General features: G+C 39.8%; 2 protein-coding genes across 5 annotated transcripts; one reads left to right on the top strand and one right to left on the bottom strand.

Annotated features, from left to right (window-relative positions):
• Nucleotides 1-139: 139 nt before the first annotated feature.
• Nucleotides 140-3,457, bottom strand: stpg1 (sperm-tail PG-rich repeat containing 1). 3 transcript variants are annotated; one of them, XM_039821121.1, is made up of 8 exons: nucleotides 3,107-3,315; nucleotides 2,906-3,033; nucleotides 2,719-2,820; nucleotides 2,195-2,374; nucleotides 1,991-2,099; nucleotides 1,714-1,882; nucleotides 1,438-1,628; nucleotides 140-293 (listed from the first exon to the last, which is right to left on the bottom strand). In XM_039821121.1, the coding sequence occupies exons 1-8, from the start codon at nucleotides 3,135-3,137 to the stop codon at nucleotides 220-222; spliced, it is 984 nt and encodes a 327-aa protein (XP_039677055.1). In that variant the 5' UTR covers nucleotides 3,138-3,315; the 3' UTR covers nucleotides 140-219. The 3 variants fall into 3 exon arrangements, with proteins under 3 accessions (XP_039677055.1, XP_039677056.1, XP_039677057.1); XM_039821122.1 differs by having other exon boundaries at nucleotides 2,906-3,030; XM_039821123.1 differs by lacking the exons at nucleotides 2,906-3,033; nucleotides 3,107-3,315 and adding an exon at nucleotides 3,361-3,457.
• meaf6 (MYST/Esa1-associated factor 6) lies at nucleotides 3,372-7,270 on the top strand. 2 transcript variants are annotated; one of them, XM_039821124.1, is made up of 8 exons: nucleotides 3,372-3,490; nucleotides 4,110-4,225; nucleotides 4,538-4,625; nucleotides 4,727-4,772; nucleotides 4,899-5,091; nucleotides 5,678-5,707; nucleotides 6,206-6,239; nucleotides 6,595-7,270. In XM_039821124.1, the coding sequence occupies exons 1-8, from the start codon at nucleotides 3,401-3,403 to the stop codon at nucleotides 6,607-6,609; spliced, it is 612 nt and encodes a 203-aa protein (XP_039677058.1). In that variant the 5' UTR covers nucleotides 3,372-3,400; the 3' UTR covers nucleotides 6,610-7,270. The 2 variants fall into 2 exon arrangements, with proteins under 2 accessions (XP_039677058.1, XP_039677059.1); XM_039821125.1 differs by lacking the exon at nucleotides 5,678-5,707.
• The last annotated feature ends 9,094 nt before the right edge of the window (nucleotides 7,271-16,364 follow it).

Here is a 16,364-nt window from a genome sequence, read left to right as displayed (position 1 = left end):
TTAATCTTCCAAAATACCTCTTACATGTCATTGGCCCATTTAAATTTAGAAAAATATTCAGCTTTTTTTCTCTCAACCAAATACTGATCTATAAAATCAGAGATACAGGAACCCATGTATATTTATAACTGAGACCACATACCTTGCATAGAAGCAATGTTTATTAGTTTGTGTGTGTAAAAAATGTTCATATCTGCAGTGCCGGTTTCCTTGAAAGCTTCATACAGGAAGCCAGACTCTGGAGTCGTTGTAAAAGAAGGATTGTTTAGGCGAAATGTGTGGATCATAGAAACCTGGAAAGAAGGAAAGGAGGTTGAACTTAATGCTTTCACACTAACAATTTTTTGACACAACTGAAATAATCAAATCAAGACTACATGCATGTCTTTCTCCTATAGCCAGAGAAAGTAATGTCAGGCTAATGATCAACCTGAGCTACACCCACAGAAAAAGTCCAGGAGGGGCATTTCCTGTTTAAATAAGTCACTTGGTGTGTATGGGAAGAATTTAAACATTCAGCTCCAGGTAAAAAAAAAATGCTTTTTTTGTGCTACTTGTGTTAATCTACTTCTCTGGGTCACTTATTGGCTTAAAATATGAATGTATTGCACATTTTCTAATAAGATAAGCACGGCTATGTGGTGTAACAGACAGCAAATGTGGGCTTAGCACATCATCATAACCGATAAATGACACAGGTTTAAGTACAACAAAACTTTACCTCAGTCAACCCTCGCCAACCTTTCTGATTTTATAGATGTCAAGGGTCAAAAAAAAATTATTTACAAGAGCATCATAACCAATACACATACAAAGGCAAACACTTACATTTTTCCAGCCTCTTCCCGGACTTTATAAACGCAACAATACTTAATGTGTACATGCTTGTTTGATAGCCATATAACAACAAAGACTAATTACAACTAAGCCTGATAGCTAATTTTGCTCAGAAGGAATGAGATTATTGATGTAGATAAGCAGAAGGGAGACTGATGGGTGAAAGGAAGAATACTGGCAGCTTCTAGGAGTTACTTTATGGTGAAATGTCATTAAATTTTGATGGGCACCTACTTTTACTTACCCTGCCTCATTTACATATCCTTAAGTCAGCAGGTTTCCTACGTTCTCACACTCAATTTCAACAGCTCCCAGAGTAGGGATGCAAATGTTATGCAAACCTATCCCAATGTATTTATTTAAAGATGTACAAATTAGCATGTGAATATAACGAGCAAATTAGTGCGTGAAAATTATGGCATTTCACACCACAACCACTTCACTGCAGAAGTCAGTATCTTAGCATATATAACATATATATGTGTGAATTTGTGTATAAAATTATTAGTCTAAAAGAAACCCTTTCTCTTGAGAGATAACCTGGTGTTTATAAGGTCATCACATCACCTGTTTTGTTTAGTTAGTTTTTTTAGGAATTACCTGGACCTGGCCTCATGTCCGCTCGTGGGTTTTGGGGTATCCTTTCAGTTCTGGATGCAAACGCAGCAGTGGGCATGGGACGCTTAGACAGGCCGGTATAATCCCCTATGTCATACTGCCCAGGGCCTGGCAAGGGAGGGTCCTTAGGGACAATCAAAGGAGGCGCTGATATTGCCAAATAATATCCCCTCCTTAAAACACAGTTAATAGAATTTACATTTTTAGACAAAAATTTAGATGCATAACCAAAGCGATAAATATTGTGTGTTTACTCACGGCAGGACGGTCCTCTTCACCGGTGCAGGGGTCTGATGGGGACTGTAGGCTCCTGGGCCTGGTACATGGTTGTTTACCAGAGGAGGGATTCTCTGGGTTTTTGATTTGAATGGGGACAAGACTGCCTTGGAGCCGTGCTGGACTAAGTGGCTGGTCACCTCATAGTGGCCTTTAACAAATGTATGATGTAAGATGTAAAACTAAGATGCATACAATTAAGAGAAAAAAGATGGATGAGATGATGCATGCAGAAGTTAGAGGAAAAAGAGGTAATTACATGGTGATGGCCCATTTTTGTTTAGGTAAAAAGCATCGCGTCCAGTTTTTGACAGGAAAGTTGATGTACCAACAACTGTGGAGAAGCTTTCTCTACTAACACAACTGACCTGTCCATGCAGAAGACACAAACAGCTGAACATTAACTACAAGATGCACAACAAAGTCTTTAAAAGCAACTTGCATAATTGACATACATACATACATCATATTGATTTGGGGCTGGAGTTTTGTGCTTTGGGCCATCCAGCTGCACAGCCACAGGCAACCTGAACACCCTGGAGACGCCAATGTTGAAGTTATTCTTGTCTATGAAGGAGCTCTGCAGGTTGTATGCATTTGGTCCTGGGATGCCTCTCTGTGGGTTAGTAGAAGCCCTGGCAGTCTATTGGAGAGGAAGATATGACAAATAATGCTCCTGCTTGTGTTTTATTTGTGTATTCACAGGCAATCAGCAGAATATAAAAGGGCCATAATATACCACTGTTTTCATGTTATCTTTACTTTGTGTGGGAATTTGGTAGTCATGTTGGAAAACATGTACGTCAAATTAGTTAAACACTTAAATGAATAACAGATTGAATAAAATATTAGATAAGATTTAAAATAAGTATGACTTTTTTTAACATGACCTCATATAATCTGTATAATCCTATGATCCTGGCTGTGATAGCCCTGCTCAGCATGCACCTGAAATCAGTGTAGGCTACTTGATTTAGGGGACCTGACCTTGGATGCAACAAAGCCTGTGGTGCCTTTCTTTGAGAAGGAAGGACTTTTGACTTCAGCACTAGAAATAAAGCCATAGGTGCCTGGTCCTGGATTTTCATTCTGAAACAAAACACATTATTATGTTTATATTGAACTGGTTTTTTTTAGCTGATACTTTATAGTAATATTTCGGAGAGTCCCATACCAGACAGACTTGTGAAGGGAATCTCCTAGCTTGAGATGAAAAACCTTTCTTTTCTTTATTTGTTATCACCACTCTTTGGTATTGTGTTGGTATTGAAGTTGAAACGGTGTAAGCCGGAATCCTATCTGCTTTCAAATCAAAATAATAACAATATTATAGTTATTAGCTAAAAAATGAAATAAAGTTTTCACATAGACTCACTTTTATTCAGTCCTCGGTACATGTTGCCCATGGTTCAGTTGGTTAAGACGAAGAAAGTGAGTAAATATGAAGCCATATTAAAACAACACAGATCGTGTCGCTATGGCGCATGGCTGTATTGCTATGGTGACGTAAAAACATTAAAAACAGAGCGGAACGCTGGTTCGATCTGACCTTATATACTGACGTGCTGTTGTGATCCTTTAGCGCCATCTCTCGGTAATATCACCGTCCATCAGGCGCTTTATACCAACCCGCCTCTGTTTTCTTTCTAGCCAGATAGCTCCATCCATCATGGCGATGCATGCGAAGGCGACTCCACCACAGATCCCGGACACCCGCCGGGAGCTCGCCGAACTGGTGAAGAGAAAACAAGAACTCGCTGTGAGTCCGCGTTACCACAATTTTGTCAAAGTTGATAGCGGCATTGGTTGTGTTGTACTACGTAGAAATACAGCTAACTAACTTTAATCTCATCGTTCCCTAGCCAAGGCCTGGCTAAGTGCTAAGCTAATGGTAGCAGTTGCTAACGGTGGCTATCTCTTCCATGGTTCACTCTAGTAAAGCTAGTAGCTCCTGCTAACTTGGCTAGCTAGCTTAGCTGCTGTTAAGACAATATTGTAGAGAGCGCAACATCGTCATTACTCCAGCTATCTCACGTCGACTCTTTTGGCAATGTTTAATTAAAACACTCAAGTATTGCTAGCTTCTCGACTACATTTTATTTCAAAAATATTACCCTTTGTGCGCTCACAGGCAGGCATTGCTGCAGCGAATATGCTAACTAGCTAACATAAGCTACAATTTAGCCGCCGCCCGGTTGGAAGAGTTCTCGCGTTATGTTGTTCTTCTTCATCCAGCTCACTGGTGCATTAACGCCACCTTCTGCTCCGGAGTGTTGATCAGACAATAGACTTACAATCTAACTCCCTTTAAAAAAAACACAGTATCTAAACATTTCTCACAATGTATTTAAGTTTCCATCTATTTTTTTTAACCATAGGAGACACTGGTAAACTTGGAAAGACAAATATATGCATTTGAAGGCAGCTACCTAGAAGACACCCAGATGTATGGCAACATCATCAGAGGATGGGACCGATACCTCACCAACCAAAAGTAAGCATCACACATTACTCTCAGGCTGTGTATAGAATAAAAGAAAATAAGGGAAACATTAATTTGCAGGCAGGGAATTTTACAGCTATCACAAGAGCCACAATCAACTCAAAATAAACCAGCACAAGGCACATGTTTACTGAAAACAAGAATCTTTTTTTTCTCGCTTTGCTATAAGATATGTAAGATAAGAAAATGGTTCAACACTGTCGAAGTGTCATGGAATTAATGAGCAGGTGCATGGTGGTAACTTTGTGTCATTCCACTTGATCATGAGCTACTTACCTTACCATATTTCTTTAATTTTAACAGGAACTCCAATAGTAAGACTGATAGAAGGAATAGGAAATTCAAGGAAGCAGAGCGTTTATTCAGCAAGTCATCTGTCACATCGGTTGCAGTAAGTCCCTCTCTCACTGTACTTTTTCACAAAATGTATTAGTTTCTCATTTGCACCATGACAACTACTAATGAAGCTGCACTCCCTGTTTTGATTTACAGGCAGTATGTGCACTTGGTGGGATACCTGATCACATGAATGAAAAACGTGAGTGTTTTTTTTTTTTTTTTTTTACTTTCTCAAGCCAAGCAGCGTTGGAAAATTTTCTCCGTCAGTCTTTAGTACTTTCTGACACAGAGTTTGTGCTGTCGTTTGGGTTTTGGGTCCCGCCAGGTGAGGCAGGTAGCGGCACGGAAAGTGACGCCTCTCCAGATCTCCAGAACCAAGAGAATGAGCCTAGCCAGGAGGACACAGAAGATGTGGACTCGACCCTGCAGGACCTAAAGCCTCAGAAAGCTGCCTCCTCCTCCTCCTCAGGCAGCCATCACGGGAGCCACAAGAAAAGGAAGAACAAAAACAGACACAGGTACATAATGAAGATGCATTGTGTCAGCTGTTTAATCTCTGCTTCTTTTTCCTTCTGATTGTGCTGCTTGTAATCAACATCCAATTTCAGCATGTCTTGATTAAGAAGCTGAGTCTATTAATAGCTGATCAGTATGTTTACATGCACCTCATACCTTTTTTAAAAAAAATCTTTCTGGGAACCTCTCATATTTTGTGGGATCTGACACACCGACTTAAGAGCATGTAAACACACTGATTGTTTATTGGTAAGTTAAGTTTTGTTATTATAAGAGTCCCTGTCGTTGGATTGGGTGAACAAACTGTTCTGACTGGTTTGTGGAGTAGAATTGTTTACACTTATGCGATATTTAATGTGGCTGTTTGTGTTTACCACCTATTTAATGTCAACATGTTTTTCCTGATCGAAGTTCACTGTTCTAACCACATAGTAACACAGCAGGCGCTCCACCTAACACACTGTGACGGAGTGGTTCTCTCGCTCTGTAAAGTCCAGACTGCAGTATTATGTAGACGTAGGGCTTTAGACTCAGGTTGGTGAACTAACAGTTGCTGCTCTTTTCCTTCCCCTAATGCTGCCCCCCCAGTCCTTCTGCCATGTTTGATTATGACTTTGAGTAAGTCTGAATTTTACTTTCTGCTCCTGTGGTATTTACATCATGCCTGCTGTAAACCCCATCCTCAACTCTTCCACCGTTTCCCTTGCTCTCTGTCTGCTTCTGTTGACCTAGACTTTGAGTTCAAGCCTGCTAGTTATTCAGTCATACTGCATGTCCAACACTTTATCATTTGAATGCATAGCAGCATCCAGCACTCTGATCTCTGATTAGATTTGCTTGCTTGTTACTGGGGTATTTTCATATCTTTTTGACCCACGATTCATTTCAAGTGTGCTTTCCCCAACTCCAGCAATTAAATAAAACATTGCTGGAGTTGTCAGATGTTGGGCTGGCTTCAGATTTGTGCACAAACAAGAACAAACACATGGTCATTTAGTGTTCTTGTTGTGGGCTTCGTGGTACAGTAGTGGTACTGCTCCTTACCATAATTCCCATCAAAACCAGTTTTATGATCTTATTAGTATCTAATGTTGCCTTTCTTTGTTTTTGTTGCAGATTTGACATGAAGGTTAACAAGAAACCCAGAGCTGTAAGTTGAGTTCTTTTTTATTTATCTAATACAACTGTTATTTGGGCTGAAAGTAACAATTACTTAAATTAGTGACTAAACATATTTAGTCATAACATATTTACTTATTTTCTCGATTCATTCTGTCTACAAAATGGCAGAAAATAATGAAAATGGTCATAAATTCCCACAGTCCAAAACCCAAATTTATTGTTTACAATCATGTCTTACAAATAAAAGCATTGAATCTCACATAAATATTTTGCATTTTTTTTTAGTTTTCTAGCGATGGATGAATCAACTTATCGTTGCAGCTTGTGATTGCTGTCTTTGCATTAATAATTGTTCTTATTCTTCATCCTCGGTCCTCCTGCAGGACTATTCAACTTAACAAAGACCACTGGAACACCTGGACACACATGCGGAAGATACCTGTAGAGAAACATAAGATCTTTTGGACTTTATGAACTTTGTATGCCTTTTGTTTTTTCCCTCTCGGTTGTCATATTTCAGCCTGTACTGTATGTATTGCTTGAAACATTCCCCCCCCCGCCACCTACCTTTGGTCATGGTTAAGGTTTTGACCTACCAAGTATGTAGAAATATGGTGTTGCATGTTACTTTAGGCCTGATGAGGCCCACCTCCAGTAACGCACCATTTTGTATAGTGTTAAAAAAAAATTGTATTTATTATGTAGTTAATTTCCCATTGTAAGAAAGCTATGCTTTTTTTCTCTTAGTGTCACATAATCGTATAACCCCTGAATACCCGGATTCTTTTATTACATGGTTTACACAGTTTTGGATAAAATAAAATACGTGAATATGTTTTGGTTGTTTCTTAAAAGTGCTTTGGGTCACTCATCACAGCAGTTGGGATTATTGGATGTTGTACAGCAGCTGATGGGTCACTGCTGGCTGCAATAATCAGCCTGAATCTTATTGTTTCTTGTGTCAATCACTGGCAGATGCATGCATGTGAAACTTTGTGAAATCATCCAATTGTTGGATGTTGTTCCCATGCCTCCATAAAGTTACATTATGAAATAGTTTTTAAGAGTCCAAATATTATCAGTGTTTACCTAACTAATATACAGAATAGCTAGCAAATTCTTTTCTGACAGTTTGTTTTATGAAAATAAACAGGCGCCTCATAGCACAAGCTGATGACAGCACTGTTATTTACACAGTTTCCTGGGTTTTGTCAGTGGTAAACTTGAATATATTATGCCCTTTTAACAAGTAGATGATTTAAGCACTTGAAAAGTTGTTTCTTTTATACTATTTGGTCAACAAATGTTTGTGAAAGTTGCGGCTTTTAACACGTTTTTAATCTACATGAGGTCAGTATGCAGTTTCCCAATTTATCACTAGGCAGCGCCAAAACACATGCTTTACTATACTGTAAATAATGACATGCACAGTTTCATACTTTACATATTCATATTTATCCACTTGTTTAGATTGGGCTTTTAGCTGCAGTCAAGGTTGTTTGTACAAATCCTACACAGTGAGTTTTAATATTAAATGTATGTGACAATATTACACATAAAAAATTTAATATAAGTAGTGTGTTACACTATCATTGAGCGTCGACAATACAATATTGATAATAGCAAAATGTTGCACATAACAAAAAGATGTTTTACAATGTTCCCCTCAAAAGAAAAAAAAAGGAATGAAAAGACATGCATGAAACATTAAAAACAGACAAATGAATAAAATTAGGACTACTGTTGGTGAGGTAACATATTGTTAATCATTTTTTAGGTAAAAGCAAGATTTTGAGAGAAGTATAAGCAAACCAAATGAGAACAAAACAAGATACAGTATATATGACCCTGTTTGAGACTTCTGATCTTTTGGTTGCATTGTAATAAAAACTGATGGAACTTAATATAAAATACTCCCAATCATATAGTCAATGGGAGGGGAATTTAAATATAAAAGGGAAATGGTAAGGACATCCATCCATCCAAAGTCAAATATGCATTTACTATTTACTTTTAGCAATTTCTTGAGACATTTTGGGAAATTCTCTTTTGCTTTATGCCACTAGTTAAAAAGATCAATACCATTCTCATATCTGTCATTAGCATATAAAGCTAGAGTCAGCAGGTTAGCATTAAGACGGGAAACAGCTAGCCTACCATAGTTCTCTCCAAAGAGGAATGCCAAGAAATATTCCAGCTAATAACTCCCCCGTAAAACCAAAACTTGTCATTTTGACATTCTGTGTATTAAATTACACAAATGTGTGAGCTTAAGAGGTGCTGCTTGGTGGACAAAGTTTGCATAAAGTCTGGCTTGCTGTTTTCCCCTTGTGTTACATGCTAAGATAAGCTAACTGCTTGCTGGCTCTAGTTTCATACTTGACAGAGGAGAGTAGTATCAATATTCTCATCTACTCTCAGCAAGAAAGCAAATATTATACACTGCTCAAAAAAATAAAGGGAACACTTAAACAACACATCCTAGATCTGAATGAATGAAATAATCTTATTAAATACTTTTTTTTTTTTTTTTACATAGTTGAATGTGCTGACAACAAAATCACACAAAAATTATCAATGGAAATCAAATTTATCAACCCATGGAGGTCTGGATTTGGAGTCACACTCAAAATTAAAGTGGAAAACCACACTACAGGCTGATCCAAATTTGATGTAATGTCCTTAAAACAAGTCAAAATGAGGCTCAGTAGCGTGTGTGGCCTCCACGTGCCTGTATGACCTCCCTACAATGCCTGGGCATGCTCCTGATGCGGTGGCGGATGGTCTCCTGAGGGATCTCCTCCCAGACCTGGACTAAAGCATCCGCCAACTCCTGGACAGTCTGTGGTGCAACGTGGCGTTGGTGGATGGAGCGAGACATGATGTCCCAGATGTGCTCAATTGGATTCAGGTCTGGGGAACGGGCAGGCCAGTCCATAGCATCAATGCCTTCCTCTTGCAGGAACTGCTGACACACTCCAGCCACATGAGGTCTAGCATTGTTTTGCATTAGGAAGAACCCAGGGCCAACTGCACCAGCATATGGTCTCACAAGGGGTCTGAGTACCTAATGGCAGTCAGGCTACCTCTGGCGAGCACATGGAGGGCTGTGCGGCCCCCCAAAGAAATGCCACCCCACACCATTACTGACCCACTGCCAAACCGGTCATGCTGGAGGATGTTGCAGGCAGCAGAATGTTCTCCACGGCATCTCCAGACTGTCACGTCTGTCATATGTGCTCAGTGTGAACCTGCTTTCATCTGTGAAGAGCACAGGGCGCCAGCGGCGAATTTGCCAATCTTGGTGTTCTCTGGCAAATGCCAAACGTCCTGCACGGTGTTGGGCTGTAAGCACAACCCCCACCTGTGGACATCGGGCCCTCATACCACCCTCATGGAGTCTGTTTCTGACCGTTTGAGCAGACACACGCACATTTGTGGCCTGTTGGAGGTCATTTTGCAGGGCTCTGGCAGTGCTCGTCCTGCTCCTCCTTGCACAAAGGCGGACGTAGCGTTCCTGCTGCTGGGTTGTTGCCCTCCTACGGCCTCCTCCACATCTCCTGATGTACTGGCCTGTCTCCTGGTAGCGCCTCCATGCTCTGGACACTACGCTGACAGACACAGCAAACCTTCTTGCCACAGCTCGCATTGATCTGCCATCCTGGATGAGCTGCACTACCTGAGCCACTTGTGTGGATTGTAGACTCCGTCTCATGCTACCACTAGAGTGAAAGCACCGCCAGCATTCAAAAGTGACCAAAACATCAGCCAGGAAGCATAGGAACTGAGAAGTGGTCTGTGGTCACCACCTGCAGAACCACTCCTTTATTGGGGGGTGTCTTGCTAATTGCCTATAATTTCCACCTGTTGTCTATTCCATTTGCACAACAGCATGTGAAATTTATTGTCAATGAGTGTTGCTTCCTAAATGGACAGTTTGATTTCACAGAAGTGTGATGGACTTGGAGTTACATTGTGTTGTTTTAGTGTTCCCTTTATTTTTTTGAGCAGTGTATATTAAGCATATTTCCCAAAATGTGAAACTATTTCAATAAGGCTGTTTTAGTGAGCCATTGCTATATCCTTCCTTTTTGGATCTCTGGGTTAAAAACATGCATTTAAAAGCTCCCTTAGAGTAACTTAAAACTTGAAAGACTTGAATCTTGCAGTGACTAGCACATTAGTCACAACTGGGGGGGGGGTGGCAGGATGATGGAGAGGCTGACTGGGAAGGGTCCATCCCTGGAATGCACTCCTTGGTTTCAGGCTGCATCCCAGAGTCACATTTCATCTGGTATGAATGGCACAAATGATGTAATGATAACATTTTTTTACTGCTCTAGCAGGCATTTGGCGTTATGACGGTTTCTTAGGCATATTGCAACATATATTGTATGCACAGTAGCTCAGATGTAGATCATGTCAGCTAGCTAGCTCCATAGACCGTAAAACAAAGGCTGTTTCTCCAACTTCGGTCAGTTACAAGGCAGGATTAGCTGGGAGACTTCTAAACGAGGGCGCACATGTAAGTAGTTCTTTTGTAGATTATGGTGAACTTGTGTGTGTTGTAGCAGTTTGTATAGACATTCGTGATCCCCAGAGGATGAATCCAATGAATTTGGTGATCCCATAAACTGGGTAATCCTCTGACCCAGTGGCGGGGGTCTCTGTGTATTTTACACCTGGGCCTTACTATCCTGCAGCAATTAAACCACATTTGAACAACAATCGTGTGGAATAAAGGGGTTTAACACAAGGCTCAATACCTAGAGAGTTTAAATACACTATTGCAGACACATGAATACATGGTGACTGAAGCAATCACTTTTACGCAGTAGCCGATGCTGCATCATAATCAAGATTAATGTAATTACCAAAGAAACAAAAACAAACCCACAACAACCGGTCACATTTACGCATACGACGACCACAAAGCAATCAGAAACACAAATAACACAATCAGCGATCAACAGGCTTCCCCACAAATTCCAGCCAAGCTGCTGGGGCTCAACAACACACATGCCACCACGCACACACAAGCCACTGACACTGCTCAAACCTCTAACACCTGCAGTAACTATCTGAAGCAAGCAGTAATAGCTAGTAAAATCATTTTACTAAAATACAGAAAAATCCTTCAAACTTACCAAAAGCTGCTAATCATTTGAAGAAAAAGTACGTCCACCTTTCTTTCATTAACTTTACATCTAAAACTCGAAGCCAACTTGAACTAACCACAGACAATACTAACGTTACTGCTACAGTTATGTGATGCTAGCTAGTTTTGCTTCTCGGCCACCATACCATGGGCACCATACTAACTGGTCCGAAAAATGCCGATGTAGTTGGCTAGTAGAAGTATTGACATATGAGTAGAAGCCTAGAAGCTTTTATATATGTCAATGAGTAGAAGCGGCTTTGGCCTGTCAAAGAATACAGGGCAAACTCAAAATTTGATTGGCTAAATAATATGACAATCAACAACATTGTCCCTTTAGCTTAAACAGCATCCATGAGACGAGAGGGATTCACTCGAAATGTTGAAGGCCTCAGAGTAGATTTTTCACCGGGAGACAGTACAGAGGGGAAATCTGATTGGATGAAAGCTCTAATTTATGAAATGCACTGGAAGCCGCACAACCGATACATATGAAAATAATAAATCCATAAATAAATATAAAAAATATAATTTTCTGATTCTGACAATCTCTTGTTCATCAGAGGAGGCCTTGCTGGCCATGACGGCCCACCCCTGCTCTGACCTTTCCTCTAGCGTCATCATGAGGTTTATATTTAGGCTAATTATTTTTTACTATTGGATGGGTTGTCATGAAATTTGGTTCAGAAGTTTATGAATCAAATCCCCTCAAGATCAATTATAAAAACGTTGGTGATCCATTAACTTTTCATCTCTCGCCATCATCAGGTCAAAATTATTTTTATTGTCCGAGCATAGATTGTTTATACTTTATTTTATCCTTTGCACTTACCTCTTACTCTAACAGACAGACATGAATGCTTTTCCCACAAGTAGGTTTCACTGGGGTCTCCACTTCTTTACCTGGGTTTGTGATTCATAACTAATGATGAGGTTTGGAGACATACAGCACATTTTTCTTCCAGCGGTATTATTTCCTCCTCTCCGCCCATGTCTCCTTCAAACATCCAACACATACACTGCAGAGGCTGTGATTGAGACCAGGGTTACATGTCAGCGAGTGACTCACTCACAAGTCACATTCAACGTTGCCAACTACGTAATGTAATCTGGCTGGAAACTCACACACTCACACCAGAATACATTCCACACGTTTAACCTTGGGGTGTGTGAGTAATGAGGCACGAATGTACAATGTGTGTTTCACCACTTAAACAACAAATCTTTGTTTCATTTCCTGTCACTTCAGGAAATTATCTGGAAAAAACTTTAATTGAGCTGTTGGAAGCCAAACAGGATTCCTGCAGTTAAACTGAAATGACTCAGCTGTATGGCCTTTAATATACTTTTGAGTCCAGATTAACAATTTACAACGAATTAGAAAAGTGTGAATTGTAGTCTAAAGTTTAAATTAATCTTCACTCTTGACATAGCTACATATAGCCTGCTGAGACTCACACATGACACAATAACTTATTTGGTGTTTGTTTATTTTGGTAATATTAAAGGCGCAGTAGGTAAGCCTTATACAACTAACTTTCTGTCATATTTGCTGAAACTGACCCTCTGTTCGAGAAGAACTACATAAAGCAGGTAATAAAAAAAAGAATCCAGCTCCTCTGGCACCACCTACAGCCTGTAGTGCGATTTGCAAAAATCCACCGCTCCCTGTTCAGATGCTGAAGACCAAGGACATGGTTATTGATTTCAGAAAGAATGTCTCTATGCCTGAAATCACATCCATTAAGGGTGAACCAGTGGAGTGTGTGCAGTCTTACAAATACCTTGGGGCAATCATTGATTCAAAGCTGAGTTTTGAAGCCAACTGTGAAACGGTGTGTAAAAAGGGGCATCAACGTCTGTTCTTTTTAAGTGCAAATTTCAAATTGAGAAAACATTGTTGAGTATGTTTTATCGTTTATTGAATCCGTACTCTCTTTTTCTCTGGTGTCTTGGTACGGGAACTTAACTTTAAAGAGCCGGAACTCTATTAACCAGATTGTGAAATGGTCCAGTAGGTTGATTGGGGAACCACTACTGAACCCAGCTTCGCTGCATACTAGGTACAGTGCATGGGGTATTTCAATCCTGAGTGACCAGCTTCATCCATTCATTAATTTTATGAATAGCAATAAGATGGGGAAACTGTCTTAGTGTGATTTTAGTGTTTTGTTCTGTGTGTATGGTGTTTGTTGTTTATATGTTTGAAAAATAGCCTGAACTTGTTCTCTGGAACTTAATTTACCTACGGGTACAAATAAATGAACCTGAACCTGAACCTGAACCAATCAGGGCCAGGGAGTGTCTAACTGCATGTCAATCACTGCTCACGCACACGCATTCATTCTCCCTTGTGGGGGGACGGGCTTAGGAGACCGTTTTGGGCTTTAGTGGAAAAGGAGGAGGGCTGGATCTTCGCAATCCTATCTACGGCACTTTTAAATATATAAATGTGATGGGGTTTACATCACATTCACCACCCGGTTACACACAAAATAATTTAGATTGTGGGTGTCTCCTGGGAAGCTCCCTATTCATGATTTCTGTGTGTGTTGTGTGTGTATGTGGTCGGTCAAGTATCTGCCCCACTATGAAAAAACAACAGCTTTAAATAATGATACCTTCAACAGAAAGTGAATAATTGCAAACAACATGTCAACCCTGCTGACCTTTACTGGAAATGTCTAATCTGCTTGTGTTGTTTATCATATCTTGTGGTGTTGTTGCAGCCTCAGTGTTAAAGGGCAGTCAGAGTGTGATTAAAACTCTTGAGTTGTGTTTATATCTTCTTAAAACATAAAATGGCATATACCATTGTAGAGGACTTTATCCAAGTTGCAATTATTCTTTGTGAGGATAAAGGGAAAAAAACAAGTAAAAACAAATATGGATGATAAACCACAGACATCCCTGTAAACAGTTTTCATTGGAGCTATGTTCAACCAAAGAAAAAGTCCCCATGTAAACTGTTGACAGTCAGGTCACTGGATTAAACAAAGTAACACACAGTTTCTAAAATAGATGCTTTTTAGTTTTGAATGCTGTGAGCAGCACAAATAAAATCCACTTCCACTTTATATTGGTATAGTGGCAGAAAGAGAGATGGAACCAGGGACATACAAAAATTAACCTGGCTAGAAACCACAAGGTTTATTTGACAAATGTGTTTGGGTATTTTAAAGCGCCCATATTATGCTCATTTTCAGGTTCATAACTGTATTTTAAGGTTGTACCAGAATAGGTTTACATGGTTTAATTTTCAAAAAACACCATATTGTTGTTGTACTGCACAGCTCTCTCTCACTGCTGCAGATCCTCTTTTCACCTGGTCTCTGTTTTAGCTACAGAGTGAGACCTCTTTTCTTCTTCTTCTTCTGTACTATCTTTGATTGCACTCGCACATGCGCAGTAGCTCAGATGTAGATCATGTCAGCTAGCTAACTCTAGAGACAGTAAAAGAAAGGTTGTTTCTCCAACTTCGGTCAGTTACAAGGCAGGATTAGCTGGGAGACTTCTAAACGAGGGCGCACATGTAAGTAGTTCTTTTGTAGATTATGGTGAACTTGTGTGTGTTGTAGCAGTGCTTTGCTATTGAGAACGAGGTAGCATGCTAACGGTTGCGGTTAGCCAGCTCGTTTCGGCTTGTGACATAGAAAGCCGTGCAGATTTTGAACAGCTCACCCGGAGACTTAAGGCAGGACACATTCAGAAACCGTATCTCACTCAAAACAGCATGGATGGATTTTTGTCAACGTTTTTATGTGTGTGGAAGCACCAGAGACACAAACTAACAACCCAAATCCCAGAAAAAGTGATTTTTTCATAATATGGGCACTTTAAGTTTAACTGGCCATCATCATTCAAAAGTTACAACAGGGTAAATAAAACCCACAGAAACAGAGGATGTATAGAGGGAATTCCTGTTGATACTACACACATACAGTCATCTAAAGGCTTTAAGAAATATGCAGAAGAAAGAGAGTTGAAGCTGCAGGGTCTCGAGCGAGGCGTAGCCCCCCTTTCCTTCTTCTGTGGTCAGTCAGTCAGAGTAATGTCTAATTACTTTAACAGCCTCCGCCAGCAGGATCCAGCTGAGTTTGAGTCCCCAGCCACTGAGCGGGATGACGTGAAATCTTTTATATTCACTGAGGAGCTTCAACCCGATCCTTCCTCCTTTGCCTCCTCCTCCTGGGACCAAACAAGACATGTCCTCCTAGATCCTCGCAAAACAAGGTCAAACATATTTCAGGAAGAGTCATGGGAAAAGCTCAAACAAATAGCACCATATGGCGCTTTTATTTTTCATCTGGAGTTAATCTTGTGATAGGATTTTAACGGGATATAAAGAGCATGTTTGTTGCAGCAAGTCAACACTTTTACAGTGAGTCATAAATTATGATCAAAAGCAGGAAGTAACAGGAATGTATATCACTTCTTGACAACTACATTTCTCAGTTTATGAGGGAGTACCAGGCGCCTGGAGTGAGAAGAGGCGGCCATATTTTCACATTAGCACCTGTCAGGGCTGACCAAACGGTTCAAATCCATATATTTTTTTTCATATCATGTTCTTATTGTTAACATTATATATACTGTATTTTTATTTAAATTCTGAAATATCATTTTAAATCATTTTAACCCAAAGTCCACGTAATATCTTTTTCTGGAGTTATGGAACTTTCTTGATTTAACTGGAGTTTTAATTTTATTTTGCCAAACTGTTTTCAAGGTCACAAATGAACTTTAAGACTCAATATATTTTTCATATTAAAAAATTTGTGCTGCTTCCCAAAAGAATGCATCTTTATATATTATAATAAAATATTTCTGGACACTTTAAAGGCTAGAAAGAGCATGTACAAGGTATTTCAGTTAGCATTAAGAGTTAAGACCATAGAAACAAAAGTAACATATAGGCCAAAATCACTAATGGAACTTTTCAACCAGCCTGTCCTAAACTACATCATCTTGTCAGCTGTTCCCTCCTCCCAAAAC

The sequence above is a fragment of the Perca fluviatilis genome, chromosome 13, assembly GCF_010015445.1.
Source record: "Perca fluviatilis chromosome 13, GENO_Pfluv_1.0, whole genome shotgun sequence".
NCBI lineage: Eukaryota > Metazoa > Chordata > Actinopteri > Perciformes > Percidae > Perca > Perca fluviatilis.
The sequence above is the reverse complement of the archived record's forward strand: the minus strand, read 5'-3'. Positions and strand labels throughout refer to the sequence as shown.